The 16,379-nt window shown below is 41.2% G+C and overlaps 1 protein-coding gene across 2 annotated transcripts in view; it reads right to left on the bottom strand.

Moving 5' to 3' along the window:
- The window catches only part of LOC143863984 (protein ABSCISIC ACID-INSENSITIVE 5-like), a 51,816-nt gene extending 39,077 nt beyond the window's left edge, over positions 1-12,739 (bottom strand). The window contains exons 1-2 of one of the 2 annotated variants that reach the window (XM_077374793.1): positions 12,570-12,739; positions 6,372-7,288 (exon numbers count right to left, since the gene is read on the bottom strand). In XM_077374793.1, the coding sequence (XP_077230908.1) occupies positions 6,372-7,199 (828 nt within the window). In that variant the 5' untranslated portion in view covers positions 7,200-7,288; positions 12,570-12,739. Of the gene's footprint in view, positions 1-6,371; positions 7,345-12,569 lie in introns of those variants that run through there. The other variant, XM_077374794.1, reaches the window with a different exon arrangement.
- Positions 12,740-16,379: the final 3,640 nt, after the last annotated feature.

Raw genomic sequence — 16,379 nt, forward strand, 5'->3', positions numbered from 1 at the left:
GAGGGGGTGGAGACTTCTCTTTCCTGGGAGGTTTATCCTCCCTACGCTGTTTCGGCAGATTCTTCTCTTCAAAGGTTATCCTCCGGTTTGAATTAAGAGCTGCCAGTGTTTCTTCCACTGTTATGTACTCTTCTGCCCCGGCCATGAGATCCGCCAGTGAGTGCGGATTTTGCCGAGCCACCGCTCGACGAAAATCATCAGATCTTGCACCGGTGAGGAGTGCGTTCATAGCCGCTGAGGGATCTAAATTGGGCACCTGTAGCGCCTCCCTGTTGAAGCGGCGGACGAACACCTTCAGGGGTTCATTATCATCCTGTCGCAAGGCCATCAGGGATGCAGTCGTTTTCTTCGGCCTACGACTACTCATGAAATGGCGGACCAGATCCTCTCCAAAATCATCGAAATTGTTGATGGAGTTTGGTTTGATCCTGGAGTACCAGTCCCTTGCCGCGCCAGTGAGCGTCGTTGGGAAGGCTCTGCAGATGAAGCCGTCGGAGGCGCCGTGGAGGAGCATCATTGTTCTAAATGTCTCCAAATGATCCACGGGATCGGTAGTACCGTCGTACTGAGGGACGGCAGGCATTTTAAATCCTCTGGGTGCTGGAGCACTCAGGACATCACTAGTGAACGGCGTTCTGCTTGAGAACGCTCTGGAGGCGGGCCGGCTCTGATCCTTTGCCAATTCCTCTATTCGGTGGTTCATCTCCTCCATTCTCTGTAGCAGCGGATCCGTTCTGCGGTCTGGGGACCTGATTCTTCCCACAAATGGGCTTGCCGCAGAACCGGACTGACTTTCCGGACTCCTACGACGAGGCCGAGATTTTGCCGGTGGCAAACGATCTTCGTGAGGCCGGCGCCTCTGCGTGGAGCGAGACCGCGATCTTTCGCGGTGATGAGGTTCTGTCTGGGCGTGCCTCACTATGGGGCGATAAACTTGTCTAGCGGAGTGATGAGTTCTGCCCTCCCCATGACGTGATGACTCTCCCCTGTGGACTCCTTGGGCAGATCGCGGGGCCTCTGGAGGAGGTGGAGGGGGTGCTTGAAGTAGTTGTTGGTACTGACCAACAAGGGCCGTCATCTGCTGGAAGAGGGCTTGGACTTGCTCCGAGGTGGGCACGGGATTGTGATGCTCCGAGCGAGAAAGGCTTTGGTCGGCAGAAGCTGCCACTACCATCGAGGCGATTCGACCGCTCCGGGTCCTGCGAGGTAGCGCGGCTTGGTCGTTCTGCGCAGAAGCTAACCGCGCACTCTTGCGCCCTGCCATTTTGTAAGTGAGATGTAAGAACAGCTTTTAGTTCTTGGTCCCACGGATGGCGCCAATCTGTTAGACCTAAAATCGGTAACAGGTACAGCAGTGGCGTAAGAACTGAGAGCGAGTGACGAGGGAGGTTGAGTATGAGTCCTGTGGTGAGTGCTTAGTCCTGCACAAGGCAAGCGAGGTCAGAAGACCAGACCGGGTTTTACTCCGAACAGGCCCTTCGACACTCAAGTCAGTATGAGCAGGAGTGAAGGGGAGATGTCTTAAGAGTTTAGGGAGAGAAGGGATTTTCGCATTACCCATTAGTCTGAGCTTTAGTCCCCTATTTATAAGGAAAATCTGTTGAGGTGTCCTGGACAGGTGTCCAGGACAGGTGGCGGCCTGTGAGAGGCTGGATCTCACCTACTCTGAACAGGTGGCAGCCTGTGAGAGGCTGGGTCTCACCTACTCTGGGACAGGTGGCAGCCTGTGAGAGGCTGGGTCTCACCTACTCTGGGACAGGTGGCAGCCTGTGAGAGGCTGGGTCTCACCTACTCTGGGACAGGTGGCAGCCTGTGAGAGGCTGGGTCTCACCTACCCTGGGACAGGTGGCAGCCTGTGAAAGGCTGGTGTTTTCACACCCCATCAGCGGACTTTCCTTAGAAATCAGTTTCCATGTTTATACTCGCCGCCAGCTAGGTTGCCTTTTAGGGCTCGGTTTAAGGCTTCTAAAAGAGGTTTGGAATGACCTCTCTGACCCTGGCTGCCTTTAGGATGCCATGGCACCTTTGAACACTTTAGTGCCACGTGTCGGCCTTTCATTGGCGATCCGATTTTTACCCCAACATATTGCCCCCCACTTCCTTGGGTCACTTCGGGCGGAGGAATTAGTCTTTCCGATTAATTTCATTGGGTTGGCTTGTTGGGCTTCCCCTCACCTCGGCTCATCGACCTCGATCAGCATTCACATTAATTTACGGTAGGTTTGGTTCATCTGAGGCCAACCTCCATAGTCGTCTCCAGGGTTTTCCATATGGAAGGGCTTGAGACGGCTCACCTCGGCCGCATCTGATTGGGCTGTGGTGTAGTCTGGGTCAATCTGAGTGCGGCTCCGGACCAGCTTTCTTTGAAATCAATTCGAAGCTCTCTCCTAGGTTTGGCCGATCTGAGCAAGGCGTACCTTCTTCGGAGAGTTCGGTGTTTAGTCTTTTTTGAGCTAGCAGTTTTACTTGGGTTCACCGTTGTCTTGACCGCAGGCGAAAGTGGTTGATGTCTTTTGGGTCCTTCCGAACTGGACGTCTAGGTTGGTTTTCGATACGCTTGAGTTGTTTTGGCCGAACTATTGGTGTACAATCTTCATCTGGTCTATCTGAGCCGTCCTCGGATTTCATACGGGCGTGTTGCTGCTTGTAGTGGGAAATCGTGTCGGGCTCTTCAGAATTCGAAAGCTCTTGTTGGCATAATGATGGGATGTCATTTCGACTTCCGAGGCATTCGTAAGATCATGTCATGGGTCTTCCCGTGGCTCCGGAGGCAATGAGTCATGATGTTTGGTCCGTCGGATGGAGCGGTGAGCTTCTATAAAGTAAGAAGAGTTCGCGATTTTTTCTGTCATTTCAATTATCAGTCACTTTTAGAGAGGTTAGAAGCTTTGAATTGGTCTATCAGAGTTCGAGGTCATCATTCCCACTCGGAGCTTGGCATTCCACTTTCTCTCAATCCTTTCAGCTCGCTCTGAGTAATTCTTCCTCTCCTCATGCATTCCTTTGCATAATGTTGATTATGTCCAGGTCCGATTCCAAAAATAGGTCAAACTCCGACTCTGCTTAGCTTCTTCGTTGGGGGAAGGCAACTCGGGTCACCGATCTTTGCCTCCAGGGCTTCTTTGCAAGGGGGACGACTCAGATCACCGTGGCCTAAACTAGCCATTCTTTTCTAAGTCTACATCTGAGGCCTTGTCCAAAGTTCTATCTTGGGGCGCTAGGCAGTTCAGCCCCCAAGTAAATCTTGTACCAACTCAGCATGCCAGGCCCATAGATGAACTTTGTCATCCTAAGGAAGGTGATGTAGCTAGGATTAGGGCCGAGTACTACATTCCTGACTCAACCACCCTTCGGTTACCTTTCCCCGAGAAGCGGCTTAATGATGGTAGGCAAAGTGAGGTTTGCTTTTATCAGGACACCCTTAAGGACGGCAATCTCTTCCCGAACTCCTAGCGAAATCTGGTATGTTTCACTCCCCGTGTGCTGATTTAGGACGGCGATTGTCGGCGACCTTATTATGCAAGTGCTTCATCCTGAAGAAGCACAAGTTTCGGGGCTGGTACTACTTCAGCCAACGACCTAAAATGAAGGTTTTGGAGGGATCACCAAGCTCCATTCACGAGTGGAAAAATAAGTTTTCCTTTGCGAAGCTCGGTAGAGACGGGAGCTGGGAATTTAGTACAACATGGATAGAGCCGGATCTAAAGGCGGTAAATCAGAATTCTAGCTTAACTGACAAGGACCAAGGGATGTTCTCGGAGATACAAAAAACTGATGCTATTAATGTGGATCAGTTGTCTGATGAGGGGTTCCTCGTCTACTTTGGCCTGAGTACAGTTGTACTTGTAGTTGCTTGTTCCCTAGCCTTTTTGGCATTTTTTTTCAATATGACCATACTTTTTGCAATAAAAATTTATTGTAAATTTCTATTTTGATTTCCACTATCCTTATACCAACAATCCTTAGTTTGAATTACTTTCTAATAGTACTTGGGGATCCTGAGCTCGAGGAGCTAGTGCAAGCTCAATGACAAATGGGGAGAAGCGAAGGGTAATCCTTTGAGTCTGTTATGTCCTTATAGCACAAAAGAAGGAAGACTTGGTAGAGAAGGAAAAGAAGGTGGCAACGAGCTCGGTCGTTCTAGGGCCAATGAAGAAGAAGCCTTTGGTCACTACCTCGGCTGGGCAAGGCTAGAAGGACATGGTGGAGGTTGATGACAGCGTCAGCCTTCTAGGGCAGTGCACCTTGGTGTGCATTGAGGTACGCCGGCGCGACCAACGGCGCCGTTGAGACAGCTTCAGCAGGAATAAGATGAGCAAAAGGGACCACCTTCATCCTGGACTGGAACGTTCAAGCGGGCGACTCTGCCCTGGAGAACCCTATCGTGAGCATGGAGACATCGGTCTATGGGATGCTCCCTGTGGATAAGGAGGCAGCGGATGACCTCTCACACTCGACGCTGCCTCGGTGGACCTTCGCCCAAGTATAACACTCAGATCGGGCCTTTCAAGTTAGTCTTCTTTACTTTTGCTCTATTGGTTTTCTAACTTCCAGCTCGTCATTCTAGATCTCCGTCTTAAATGGGACCACAGTTTGGAAGATGTCTATATACTCTATGGAGAAATTAGAAGATTGAAGGACGACGCCGATCTAGTGAAGAAGAAGCCTAAGATAGCCGAGACAAGGTCACGTAAGAAACGGGAGATCGCTAAGCTGAGGGTGGAGATGGAGAAGGCAGAGGTGAAAGCTGCCGAGGTGAAGACGGCCATCGAGATGAAGGAGGCGGTCGAGCAGGGGAAGGACCGTGCGGTAGTTGAGGGCCTAAGGCTAAGGTGCTCACTGTTGAGGAATATTGTAAGACCTTCCTACAGGTCGTCAAGGACGTGACTTATGCTACCCTCGGGGCCATGGCCTAGAATTAGTTTGGCTAGTTTTTTAAATGGCCTTGAGGTGCCTGATACCTAAACACAGATGTGTCGAATCTCAACTGTGTGGTTTGATCTTGAATCGGTTGGGGATTGTATACACCAGGCCTTGACCGATGGCTCTGCTATCTCATCTAGATTAACACAACAATATATGCAATCAAGCTCTCAAAACAAGCATAAAAGAATATAATCTTTAGAGAAATTAAGTACGCAAAGAAAGCACTAAGGATTAAGCATTGGAGAGGAAGAATAGTTTTTCCCGAGAAAATGTTGGAATGAAAGTAACTAGGTTGAAGGGAGACGATGAGTTTCAAGAGAAGAAATGGTTCTCTAAGAAAGTAGCCCAAGTTGTTATAATAGCTAAGACCCTTCAAATTTCACTAAAATGGCTTACATATGGAGAAGATACATGGCCAAAAATATAGCTTACATTCCTAATCCGAAATTTTGATAATGGGACAAAGACACTTGTTTTATATGTTGAGGAATGCTAAACTGAAAGGCGCCCTCGAGGACCTCATTGGATTTAGGTCACCATATTGCATTTATAATTAGGGAAGTGATATTTCTCCCCGTTTTCTTCACTGGGCCACCCGATGCAGTTTATTTACGATTACTTGTTTTACACTACAGGGTGTGACCTGGGGGAGAAGAGGGGGCGAATATATCATTTCCCTTATTATTCCTTGACCTTTTTCAGTGCTGTTATAAATGAAATATGGTGTCGTAGATCAATGGGGGTGCCTTTGCTGTTTTTTTTTAGCAAGAGCGTCCTTCAGTCTGGCATTCATCAAGCAAGCTTTAACCAGCTGAAAAAGGTAAAGACAATTAAATTGAAATGATATCAGCACAACTATGTTTTAATAATTGCACCAACCCCATTTTGCCTTGGCTGCTGATATTGGCACTGACATATTTTGATAGTTGCACTAACTCACCTTGTCTTTTCTTTTTTAATTGCCGTTTTAGTTTTTTTTGGAATTGTTAGAGCCATTGACAGCTGGCAGTATTAAAAAAACGTTCCCAAAAAGCTCTAACAAGCCAATTAGAAAAGAAAAGACAAGATGGCTTAGTGCAGTTAATAAAACATGGTTATGCTATTATCATTTAACCTTTGAGAAACAAGGTGATACGTTCCATTATCAAAACAGGATCGATATCAGCACCCTCAGTAGCCTTAACTAAACTTCTCTCATTTGCTATTGAGAGCTAACTGGGATTTGAAACTGCCCGTGAGAGAAGCTCGGAAAGGGTGCGAATATCAAAACGAAATCAATAAAGTAAACGTAGATAATTTATTCGCCCTCTGTAGGATAATGCGCCTCCCTGTTAATGTGAATTGTGGACAGACTTCAACGCTTTTTGACGTCAAATCACGTTAAAAGTGGGGCGCATTATCCTACAATGGGGCGAAAAAATCTTCGCCCTAAAGTAAATACATACCTGTTTTCTAGCCCGAGATCTGGCCGCTGATTCCCTATTCTTGATCATCCGAAGCTGCTTCTTTTCCACCACCTTCTCAACAGCCCCATCCATTACAATCCTCTTCCTCCCACTCCCTCTCACCCTAGCCATTCCAAACCCGTATTGACTCACCGAGTTATCCACCTGACTCGTTCCGATTCTGTCCGGACTCACCGAATAAACACCCGGAAAACCACCATTCCCATTCCCGCCAAAGCTGGATCCTTCTCCATTCTGAAAACCTGGGTATCCCGGAATACCGCCCTGAATCCCATTCCCGGTATTCCGATTATCGACAAATCCGAAATCCATTCCATGGCCAAAACCCGGCCTTTCACCTCCTCCCATTGCAAAATCTGTATCCATATTATTTTGCTGAAAAACCCCATAATTCTGTTGTTCCCGAACTACCCCTGCCTTAATGAGAAAATCCTCTAAAGTCATTTCAGCAAATGTGGCTTGTAGAGGGGCATTTCCGGAATTTCCACCATGGGTTATGTTATTCTGATGTGGGTGCATTTCTTGGTCTCTCTGGATTTGAGACCAGACTTCGTCCACGGTTTTCCGGGATAGTGGAGCCGGGATAGTGAGTGAACCTTGTTTGGTCAATATTCTGGATTGGTTCATTGATTTTGATATTGGCACCACAAATTCGGATCCCAACTCTTCAGCCGTGACTACAAATTCGTCCATATTCATCGACCCAATATCTTTTCCACTTTGACAGATAGTGTTTTGGAATTCATCTAAAGTGAGGGAGTAAATAGAAGGTTGTGTCATCAGAGAGAAGTCTTGATTTGAACCCATGGTTGTAGTTTTGAAGGGTTTTTGAGATTGAGATTTTTTGGGTTTTGCTTTTCTCTCTTGTTGAACCTGTTGTTGGTCAGCTGAGTTCTCTGTAGAGGGTGGAAAAAGGAAGGAGAGTTAGTTTCTTTAGCAGTAGAAGAAACAGACATTTCGGAGTGTAGATGAAAAAAAACAGTAAGAAATGATGATTTTCAGGCAAGATATTAGGATAAGCGTTGGAACTTTGAGAAGATAAATTTTTGGTTAAGTCCTTCCTTATCTATTGAGATTCACTTTGTCATATATTTCCCCCTTTTTTCTGCCTGGGAACACCCCCTCCTGTGTATTTATGACTACTTATTTTACACTACAAGGGGGATAATGTATGATTTCCCTTAAAATTTATGGAAGTTTTGCTAATGATCAGTGTTTCATGCTAACTTTGCCAAATGATGTACTGAATAGGGAATACTGATGGCTCTATGTCTCTACCGAAAGAGGCGTGGAAATATCAATCTCAAATCGGCAGCCTACAGTAATAGTGAGACTGTGAGAGGCCCAACTCATATAATGATATGGAATAGGAAACAATGTACTTTTCTTGGGGCTGGTAATAATCCCACCAATGAGCTTAGGAAGTGCCACCCATATTAGTAAGTTGTACATTGAAAAGGACAGATGTGACATAGGTAGAGGTGCTATTTATGGTGGCAAAACATTTACCTGTTTCCTGACTTCCTAACATTGAAAAGGCTACTGATGTTGGCACTACATTGTTTTAATAATTGCACAAACTCGGCTCGTCTTTTCTTTTTTTAGACAGCTGTCAGTGATTATTACAGTTTTCAAAATGCTCCTAGAAGCCAATTAAAAAAGAAAGGAAGACTTGAGTTTGTGCAATTATTAAAACATGGTAGTGTCAATATCAAATATCAGACACCTAAATATCAGACAAATGAATGGTTCACCTTCGGAAATCTATTTCAACTCAATAAAACTCTTCTTGTCTATCTACAACTGACAAGTGCATCCTTACTCAAGTCACTAAGCATCATTTTACACTGAGGCTACATGTGATTCCGTGCAAACACAGTAGTAGTTTGAGTTTTTGTGGTTCATTCTTGAACTTTAATTTCTTCTTCCTTTCCTAATGATACTCTTATCTAAAGTGAACTAACTTACTATAGTTATGGCAACCGTACTTGTTTTTGCCAATTTGATTCCCACCAGACCTCCTAGTATGTTTCATATTATTCACATTCAGCTTCCTCTTACTCTTATGTTACCTTCTCTTATATGTGAACTTTAAAACGTGAACCTAATTGTTGTCTTTCCCTCCCTGGTTTCTAAAATACTATTCTATTATATTGCTTTGTTTTTCGGAAGTGGGTGAGATGTCCTGGGTTTGAGTTGAGTCCTACTTAGTTTAGATTTTTCTTTATTTTTGTTTATGTATATAAGGTGAAGAGAAAAGTGTGTAGACAGAGAGGGAAATACCTAGAGAAGTGCCGTACTTTGCAGTGAGAGTAAAAACGTTAAAGATTTGTGCTGTGGGTTTTGCTTCTTACTGTGATTTTGTTTCGACAAGTGGTATCAAAGATTTGTGTTTTTTATCCTTTTTTTTCTACAAGTGGTATCAGAGCCACTGGTCTGGGGCTGCTGAATGGACATCGAAGAAGCGACAAGTCTGAGACTAGTGTACAAAAGCCAAAGGAAGTAGATCATACGAGTCACGGACTGGTGTGCATAGCCGATCCAAGGTTGATCAAGTCTCCAGGGACGAGATCTGACACGTCTGCTCTCAGGGATCAAACGTAGAAGTTGTATATCCGGGATCCGACTTCAAGTTTGTCACTTGTTAAAAGCTTTGATCTAGGAGATGGATTTCACTAATTCGATCAACAGGGTTGAGAAGTTGAACAACACAAATTATCAATATTGGAAATCTTCCATAGAATCGTATTTCCAAGGGTAAGATTTATGGAAGATAGTGAATGGTTCGGAAACCAATTCTCCTAACGGAGGTGTCGAAACTGCAGAGGAAGTGAAAGATCAAAGCCGGTAAAGCCATGTTCATGTTGAAGGCTACCATTCAGAGGGATTTTCTCGATTATATTTGGGAGTCTAAGACGCTGAAGGAAGCGTGGGATGTCTTTGCCACTTTATTTTCAAAAGCAAACGACGTAAGACTACAGATGCTTGAAAACAAGATATGTTCTGTATCTCAAGGGAATATGACGATTCCCAAATATTTTGTGAAGTTGAAAAAGATTTGTCATGAAATATAACAACTCGACAAATAGTCCAAGATTTCAGATATGTGGATGTAGAAAATTATAATCCGTGCAGTGATTTCATCACGGCAATCCAAGGATGGCCAACACAACCAATATTACTTGAGTTGGAGAGTCTCTTGGCAAACCAAGATAGTCTAGCCAGGCAGATGGATGGATCTACGATAAAGGAGAACAAGGAGATTCTCTTCAATGATCACCACATGGTCTAGGAAGGAAGTTTCAGGATTGCAATTCAAGAAAGTATAAGATAGGTAAGCCGGAGGCTAGATCAGATCAAAGGGAAGGAAGTTCTGATCAAGGGGGCCTCAGGTGATAGTGATTCTGAGAAACAAACTAGGAACTCGGGATCAAGATGGACGTGCTACAATTATGGTAAATCGGGCCACTTTGCAAGAGATTGTCGCGCACCAAAGAAGAGGAAAGAGGAAGGTAATATTGTAACATATAAAGATTCCAAGATATATGATAGTGATGAGGAGTGGAGTGATTTTCACCATAGAGATCGTGAATGTCGCCTATTTTGAGGACACAAACAATGGTGACCGAACAATTGGTCCGAGATCTTTGAATCATGTGATAGATGTTCCATTCAACAGTGATTCTAGTGGAGGTGATTTTGAGTCAACAGAACCTCAGGAGGAGGTGGTGCCTAGAGATGAAAGCTTAGAAAATCTAAAGTCTATCAATATGATATATGTAGCGACATCAGTTGAAGAAGTTGGTGTTACCAAACCATCTTTTGAAGAATCCCAAAGTGTTCCCGAATGTAAAGAAGCAATCGAAGATGAGATTCTAGCCTTGAAACAGAATGAAACTTAGGATCTAGTTCCACTACCTACTAAAGTGTTACCTATTTTATGTAACTTGGTGTACAAGGTAAAGACCAAAGTGGATGGATCGATAGAAAGGTTCAGGGCGAGACTTGTTGTCCTTGCTGCCTGTAAAGGATGAAAGTTATGGCAGATGGACGTGAAGAATACATTCTTGCATGGTGAATTGGATCGAGAAATTTACATGGAGCAACCCAAGGGGTTCGAGAGTACCAAAAATAAACAACACGCGTGCAAGTTGCAGAAGGTTTTGTATGGCCCGAGACAGATTCCAAGAGTGTGGTACAGTGAGATAGCGGAGTTTCTCATTGTGTTCAAATCGTTGAGCTACAAGAAGTTTGCAAAGTTCAAAAAGGTACTTGGCGTGACTTGTAGAGAGAGTCAGTATTGAGGGTCATCGCCAACTCTCCACAGCACTGAAGGGGACAGGCCGGTGCGAATGCATGAGACGTGGGCCCGTGCGAGTGCGTGCGACGTGGGCCGGTGCATGCCCACACACATGGATGTATCTAATTTAGAAGTTTCTAATTTTGATTAGGAGTCTTATTCTAATAAGCTTCTAATTTGATTTTGAAATTTGGTTTTGGAATTTTTAGATATAAGAGGAAGTTAGAAAGTGTGGTGGAAAGAGGGAAATTAGAGTTGTAATTAGAAACACACTTTTCTTGTTTGTTAGAAAGTATAGGATACATGCTTGCTTTAATCCGTTTTGAGTCCTAGCTAGATTAGAAACTTGATTTGTTAAAGCCATTTCTAGAAAGGTAGTCTTGGAGTCTCACTATTAGTAAGTGGTGTCTTGCTTTTGTTTCTAAACAAAAACAGGAAAGTTTATTTATTATAATGTTTGGTTTTTGGGAAGTGGACGAGATGTCCTGGGTTTGAGTTGAGTCCTACTTAGTTTAGGTTTTTCTTTATTTTTGTTTATATGTATAAGGTGAAGAGAAAAGTGTGTAGATAGCGAGAGAGAGAGAGAGAGAGAGAGAGAGAGAGAGAGAGCGAGAGAGAGAGAGTACCCAAAGAAGTGACATACGTTGCAGGGTAAAAACATTAAAGTCAAGAAGAGAAGAGGATGTACGGTTGGTTTTGCGTTTGTAATATTCAAAGTGAACTCTCTCTCTCTCTCTCCTCTTTATGTATAGTTTTGTGTTTTGGGTTTGGCTTCTTGCTGTGATTTTATTTCAACAACTGCTATCAAAGATTTGTGTATCTTATCCTTGTTGGGTTGTTCGGATCTAGCAAAAATATAATGGAAAGTAAACTTTTCCACAGGGATAATATTTCATAAAATAAAAATCTAAGGCCAAGAAGGGTTAAAAATTTTCGACAAGGAAATTTTCTATTGTGTAAATTTGTTACAATGCAAAAATGAGGTAGCCAAACGTTAGAAAATGTATTCTCGAGGGAAATATTTTTCGAAAAATTATGGTTCCTTTCATGGATTGTGAACCTTAAGTGATATCAATATGTGAGAATCTTTTGGTTTTAGAGAAGCCAACGCAACAATGACTGAATCCCTTAATTTGGAAATTTTTAACATAAGACGAAAAGGACAAGATAACCATCACTTGCAGAGGAAATTGAGGCCTAAAACTTGGAGTGGTTGGTGATACTATCTTGTATAATGGACAAAGGAGATTGCCATTTTTCTAGAAATTACATTAACTTTCAATTCTCCCATTTAACAACACAAAATGTAGAGACTTTATACATTGGTAGGTCATTTTCTATTATGATTTTATCTCTTTAAACTTGCATATATAATTTTTTCTAAGAAATTTATCCTCTAAAAATTACATAAATTCTTTTTCCATTGTTTAAATCCTAATTAATTTCATCAATTTTTTTTCAAAAAATAGTCACAAAATATATACTTTTTAAGTATAATTCTTATTGAGGGAAATGCAAAAAAAGATTGTAAAATCAGCTAAACAAAATTTTCAAGCAATTGAGGATCTTTCAATCTAAAGTTGTTGTATTAGCCTCTACAAAAAGAATAGTATACAATCCATATTATTTCGAGCCATATCACAGGATTAATCTAACAAAGCATCAAGAGAACATCCTTTGAGGTTTTGGAGTAGATCTAACAAATAATTAATGCGGAATTGAAATACACACACATATAGCTTTTATGTTATATATTTTAAATGACCAAAATTGCTTCATCACAAAAGAAGGGGAAAACATGGTGAGGAGATGAAAGAGGAAGATAAAGAGGAGAAGAAACAAAAAAGAGGAATAGAGAGAGAGAGAAAGATGATTACCAATCCCAACTAATCAATGACCTCACTATGCTCAATCCTTTCTGAATGTACCATTACTCATCGCCCTCGGCCTTCCCTGGCTCATCGTCAGACAAGAAATAGAAACTCAAAATTGTGTATTTGAAGAAGAAAAAAATGAAGCGAAACCTTTCATGGACTTTGAACCTTATAAAGTGTGAACCTTACACAGAGTGGTCGTGTGAGCATCTTTTCTATTCAAAGAAGGGGCAATATCTGACCGAATCCGCTAAAAGGATATCATAAATATCACACACAGAAAAAATTAAAGCGCATGGCGAAAACTTAGATTGTCAGAGATAAATAAGGAAACGTGTAAGAGTTTGTCAGCATCCGTTTCACCAGCTCAATTTATAATTGGCAAGTTCTCTATATTGTATTAATTTCCAATTATATTTTTCAGCATTGTATGTGAGAATAAATAGTTATGGAGGAATAAGAACTCCATGTTGGTAATGGCTGCAGTTCCTTATGCTCTGTTTGGTTGCTTGTAGATGGCTGGGGGAATATGAGAAAAATAAGTCAGAGAGAATTAGACAAGAATGGAAGAGAATGGAAGATGGGGAGAATATTAGGAGGGAGATTTGCGAGTGGTGTTTGGTTGCGCGAGGCAATTAGCGGAAGATGTAGGGTGTCATTATCAAAATATAGGTGGAAGAGAGAGAAAAGTAAGAGAGAGAGAGAGAGAGAAAAAGAATAAGACAAGAATTTCTCCTAATTCCCCCAACAAATTTCTCCATTTTGGTGAAAAAAGGGGAGAAGATTATGGGGGGGGGGGGGGGACATCTCCGCCACGTAGGCGCCACCTAGGATAAAAACCAATAATGATGTCTAGAAGATGTCTAGTGGTCAAAGGTGTAAATGATAACCATACATGCTTTGGGGAGGTCTCTAGGAGATCTCATGCATTTGAAACTCCTACAATCCCCCCAAAACAAACAACCAAACAGAGCATTAGGCGATCTGCGGTGCACATCAAGCCGGCATCAAAATGCATTGGTGTAGACACCTCATTTTGACAGCACCCTAAATCAATGTGTTTGAATAAAAATCCCACAAATAAGTCAACTAGAGTACCACAATTTTCCAAAGGTAGTTTAGAATCCCAATAAGGTCCCTGCAAAATTTCGTCAAAATCAGGCTAAAATTACCTAATAAGACAAGCTAAGTTTGTAATGTAGTGTAAAAAGGGAGTGGATTATCCAGTTTAGGGGTTGTCTAGTGAGAAGCTGTTTTAAAAGCAGAGGGGAGTGATTTATCCTAAAAGAAATTGTCCAGGGGAGACAGGAAGGAAGTAAGCATATCATTTTTATATTCGTCCCTTATTCTTTACCTAGACCACTCAAATTTAAGAAAAATCATATAACACATCAACAAAGGGTTGTCCATAAGTAACTTAAGGGGTTAAAAAATTAACGTAAAGGTCTATAAATAGATGGCAAAGCCCTTCATTTTAGCTAACTAGGTTTTCTTTAAGGCTCTGTTGACTTGCCTTCTTGAGAAAGGAAAGGAGAAGAAAGTACACCAAATTTTCCCGTGATTGGACATGATTTGACATTTTCCGTCGTTCACTTGTTTTCTTGGGAAAGTGGAATTACACAGGTGGGAAATATAAATAATGATGTGGAAAACCAACTTTCTTGCACTTTCCCTCTAAATTTTCTCACCAAAAGGATGAGAAAATCACTTTCCTGAGAAAACCACTTTGCCTACATACTTTCTTTTCCTTTCTCGGCAAGTGAACAACAAAATTTTCTCACAAAAAAGAATTTTCTCAAAGTTTTTTTTCCTTTCTTTTTCCAGTTTTCCACATCAGCTTCTTTTCCTTTCTTTTCTTTTCCTGCAGCTAGAAAACAAGTGAACAGAGCCTAAGATCTTTCTAGAGAGAGATAGAGAGAGGGATTTTTAGTTGAAACCCTAATTCCTTTCCCCTTTTTCCTCGGCCAACTCCGGCCAAAGCTCCAGCGTACCTCCAGCCAACCTTCCTCTTCTCCGATCAACAACCTGTTTTTGCTGTTAGCTTGTTTCTTCATACAAGATCTTAGATCTACCTTATTAAAAACCCTAGAATTACCATTTCTTAGAGTAGAAATCCTAAAAATCTTCATATTTCTTCAGTTTAAATCTCATATATGTTTTTTTATTAAGTAGATCTATGTCATTTTTTTAAGAAATTTGTTCTAGTTCTTTGAAAACCTTATGATTTGATTAGAATACAACTTTTTCTTATTACTTTTGTTACCAAATTATTGATCTGCTCGGTTCTTGACTGGATCTAATAAGATTTGAGTTGAATCTCTTTCCTTGTAATCGGTGTTATCTTTGTAAGCATCAGCTGATTCCGAGTATTTTCGAACAAGAGCTCAGGTAATTTCTTCTGCTATTGTATTAATTTTGCCTCTTGTCAATGGTAATTTGTTATTATGATGACGATTTGGCATGTTTTAAAGAACTTGAGTATGAATTCTAGTATAAAATGAAAAACTTAGAGATTCATTTGTATTAGCATAAAGAATCCCTTCGATCTGGTATTGTTTTCTGTAAATATTGCTTTTGAATGTTGAGAGTGCAAAACGACTGGATTAGAGTTAAAAATATTTCATAATGTGATTGAACTTCTATTCATGTTAGATTATTGAAGAAAAAAATGAGTTCAAAGTTTTTTTAGTTAAGTAATTTGAATCTGTTCGAGTTTATTTTCAATTGTCAAGAGTTTATATAGTACCCCAGATTTCTTAAGTAGTGTCATCAAATAGATGTTCTGGTTATTTATGAACTTGACGCAAAATAATACTAAGTCAGTTGTGAATGCTTGATGTAATGTCATGAACTGTTTTCTTCCAAAATTCTTGTAAGAACTCTTCTGAAACTGTGATATTATTTTCTTGTGATGGAATATCTTCTAAGCAAAGTATTGATCCTCAAATTTGAAAGATTAGAAATGTAGACCGGCTTGTGGTAGAAAAGTAATAATGATTTGACCCTAGGATTTCGATTCGATCCTTTCGAAGATATGATAAAAATCAAGTGTTTGATATTAGAGTTCCAATTTGATTTTTGTGGATCATATTAGTTATTGTCTGTGCTTTGATATTGAATATGAAGGTTGGAGAAGATTAGTTTTGATATCGAAGTATGTTTTTAATGTTTTATAAACACAGCCTATCAAACCTGTGAATTTTCTAATTGCTTGGATAATATATTAGCTAGTAGGTCCCTTTTAGCACTTGATCAGTATATGTGAAGGCAATGAGGAATAAAAGAGTGTTTAGTTTTGTGTGTAAGTAGTGTTGTTGAATTTCCTTTAGCTTCATAAACAATATGACATGGATAGATAGACAAATTCGAGCACTGGTGTAGTGATGTGTGTATTTGAGTTCAGGATAGCTTTTTTCATTTTTTTGGATCCAAACATACAACTCTAATAGCATTATGATGTTCTAATTGAAAAATGAATGATAGGATGCCTAACATCATTAATGAGATATGGTAGTGATTAGTATTAGATCATGGGAAGTTGATGTTCAAGCAAGGTTATAAATGTATTTTATCATGGTCTGATAGATAATGTTTCATTTTAACAAGGATAGTGACCTTATTTGTTTTTATTTGAAGCACAAAAGTTTATGTAGAGGCTCAGAGTTAAGCTCTGTATACCCTGCTTTTGTTTTTCTTCTTGCTGAATCCATTCAACTGAGAATATGTTCATTTAAGCAGTGCAAATTTGTTCAGGTTATGAAAACAATTGGGCCTCATAGCTTTAAATAACATGTGAAGGTGTGATAAATTTTT

This window comes from Tasmannia lanceolata, unplaced genomic scaffold, assembly GCF_043159265.1.
Source record: "Tasmannia lanceolata isolate RefF3 unplaced genomic scaffold, GAP_Taslan_0.1 ptg000044l, whole genome shotgun sequence".
In the NCBI taxonomy this organism is placed as follows: Eukaryota; Viridiplantae; Streptophyta; class Magnoliopsida; order Canellales; family Winteraceae; genus Tasmannia; species Tasmannia lanceolata.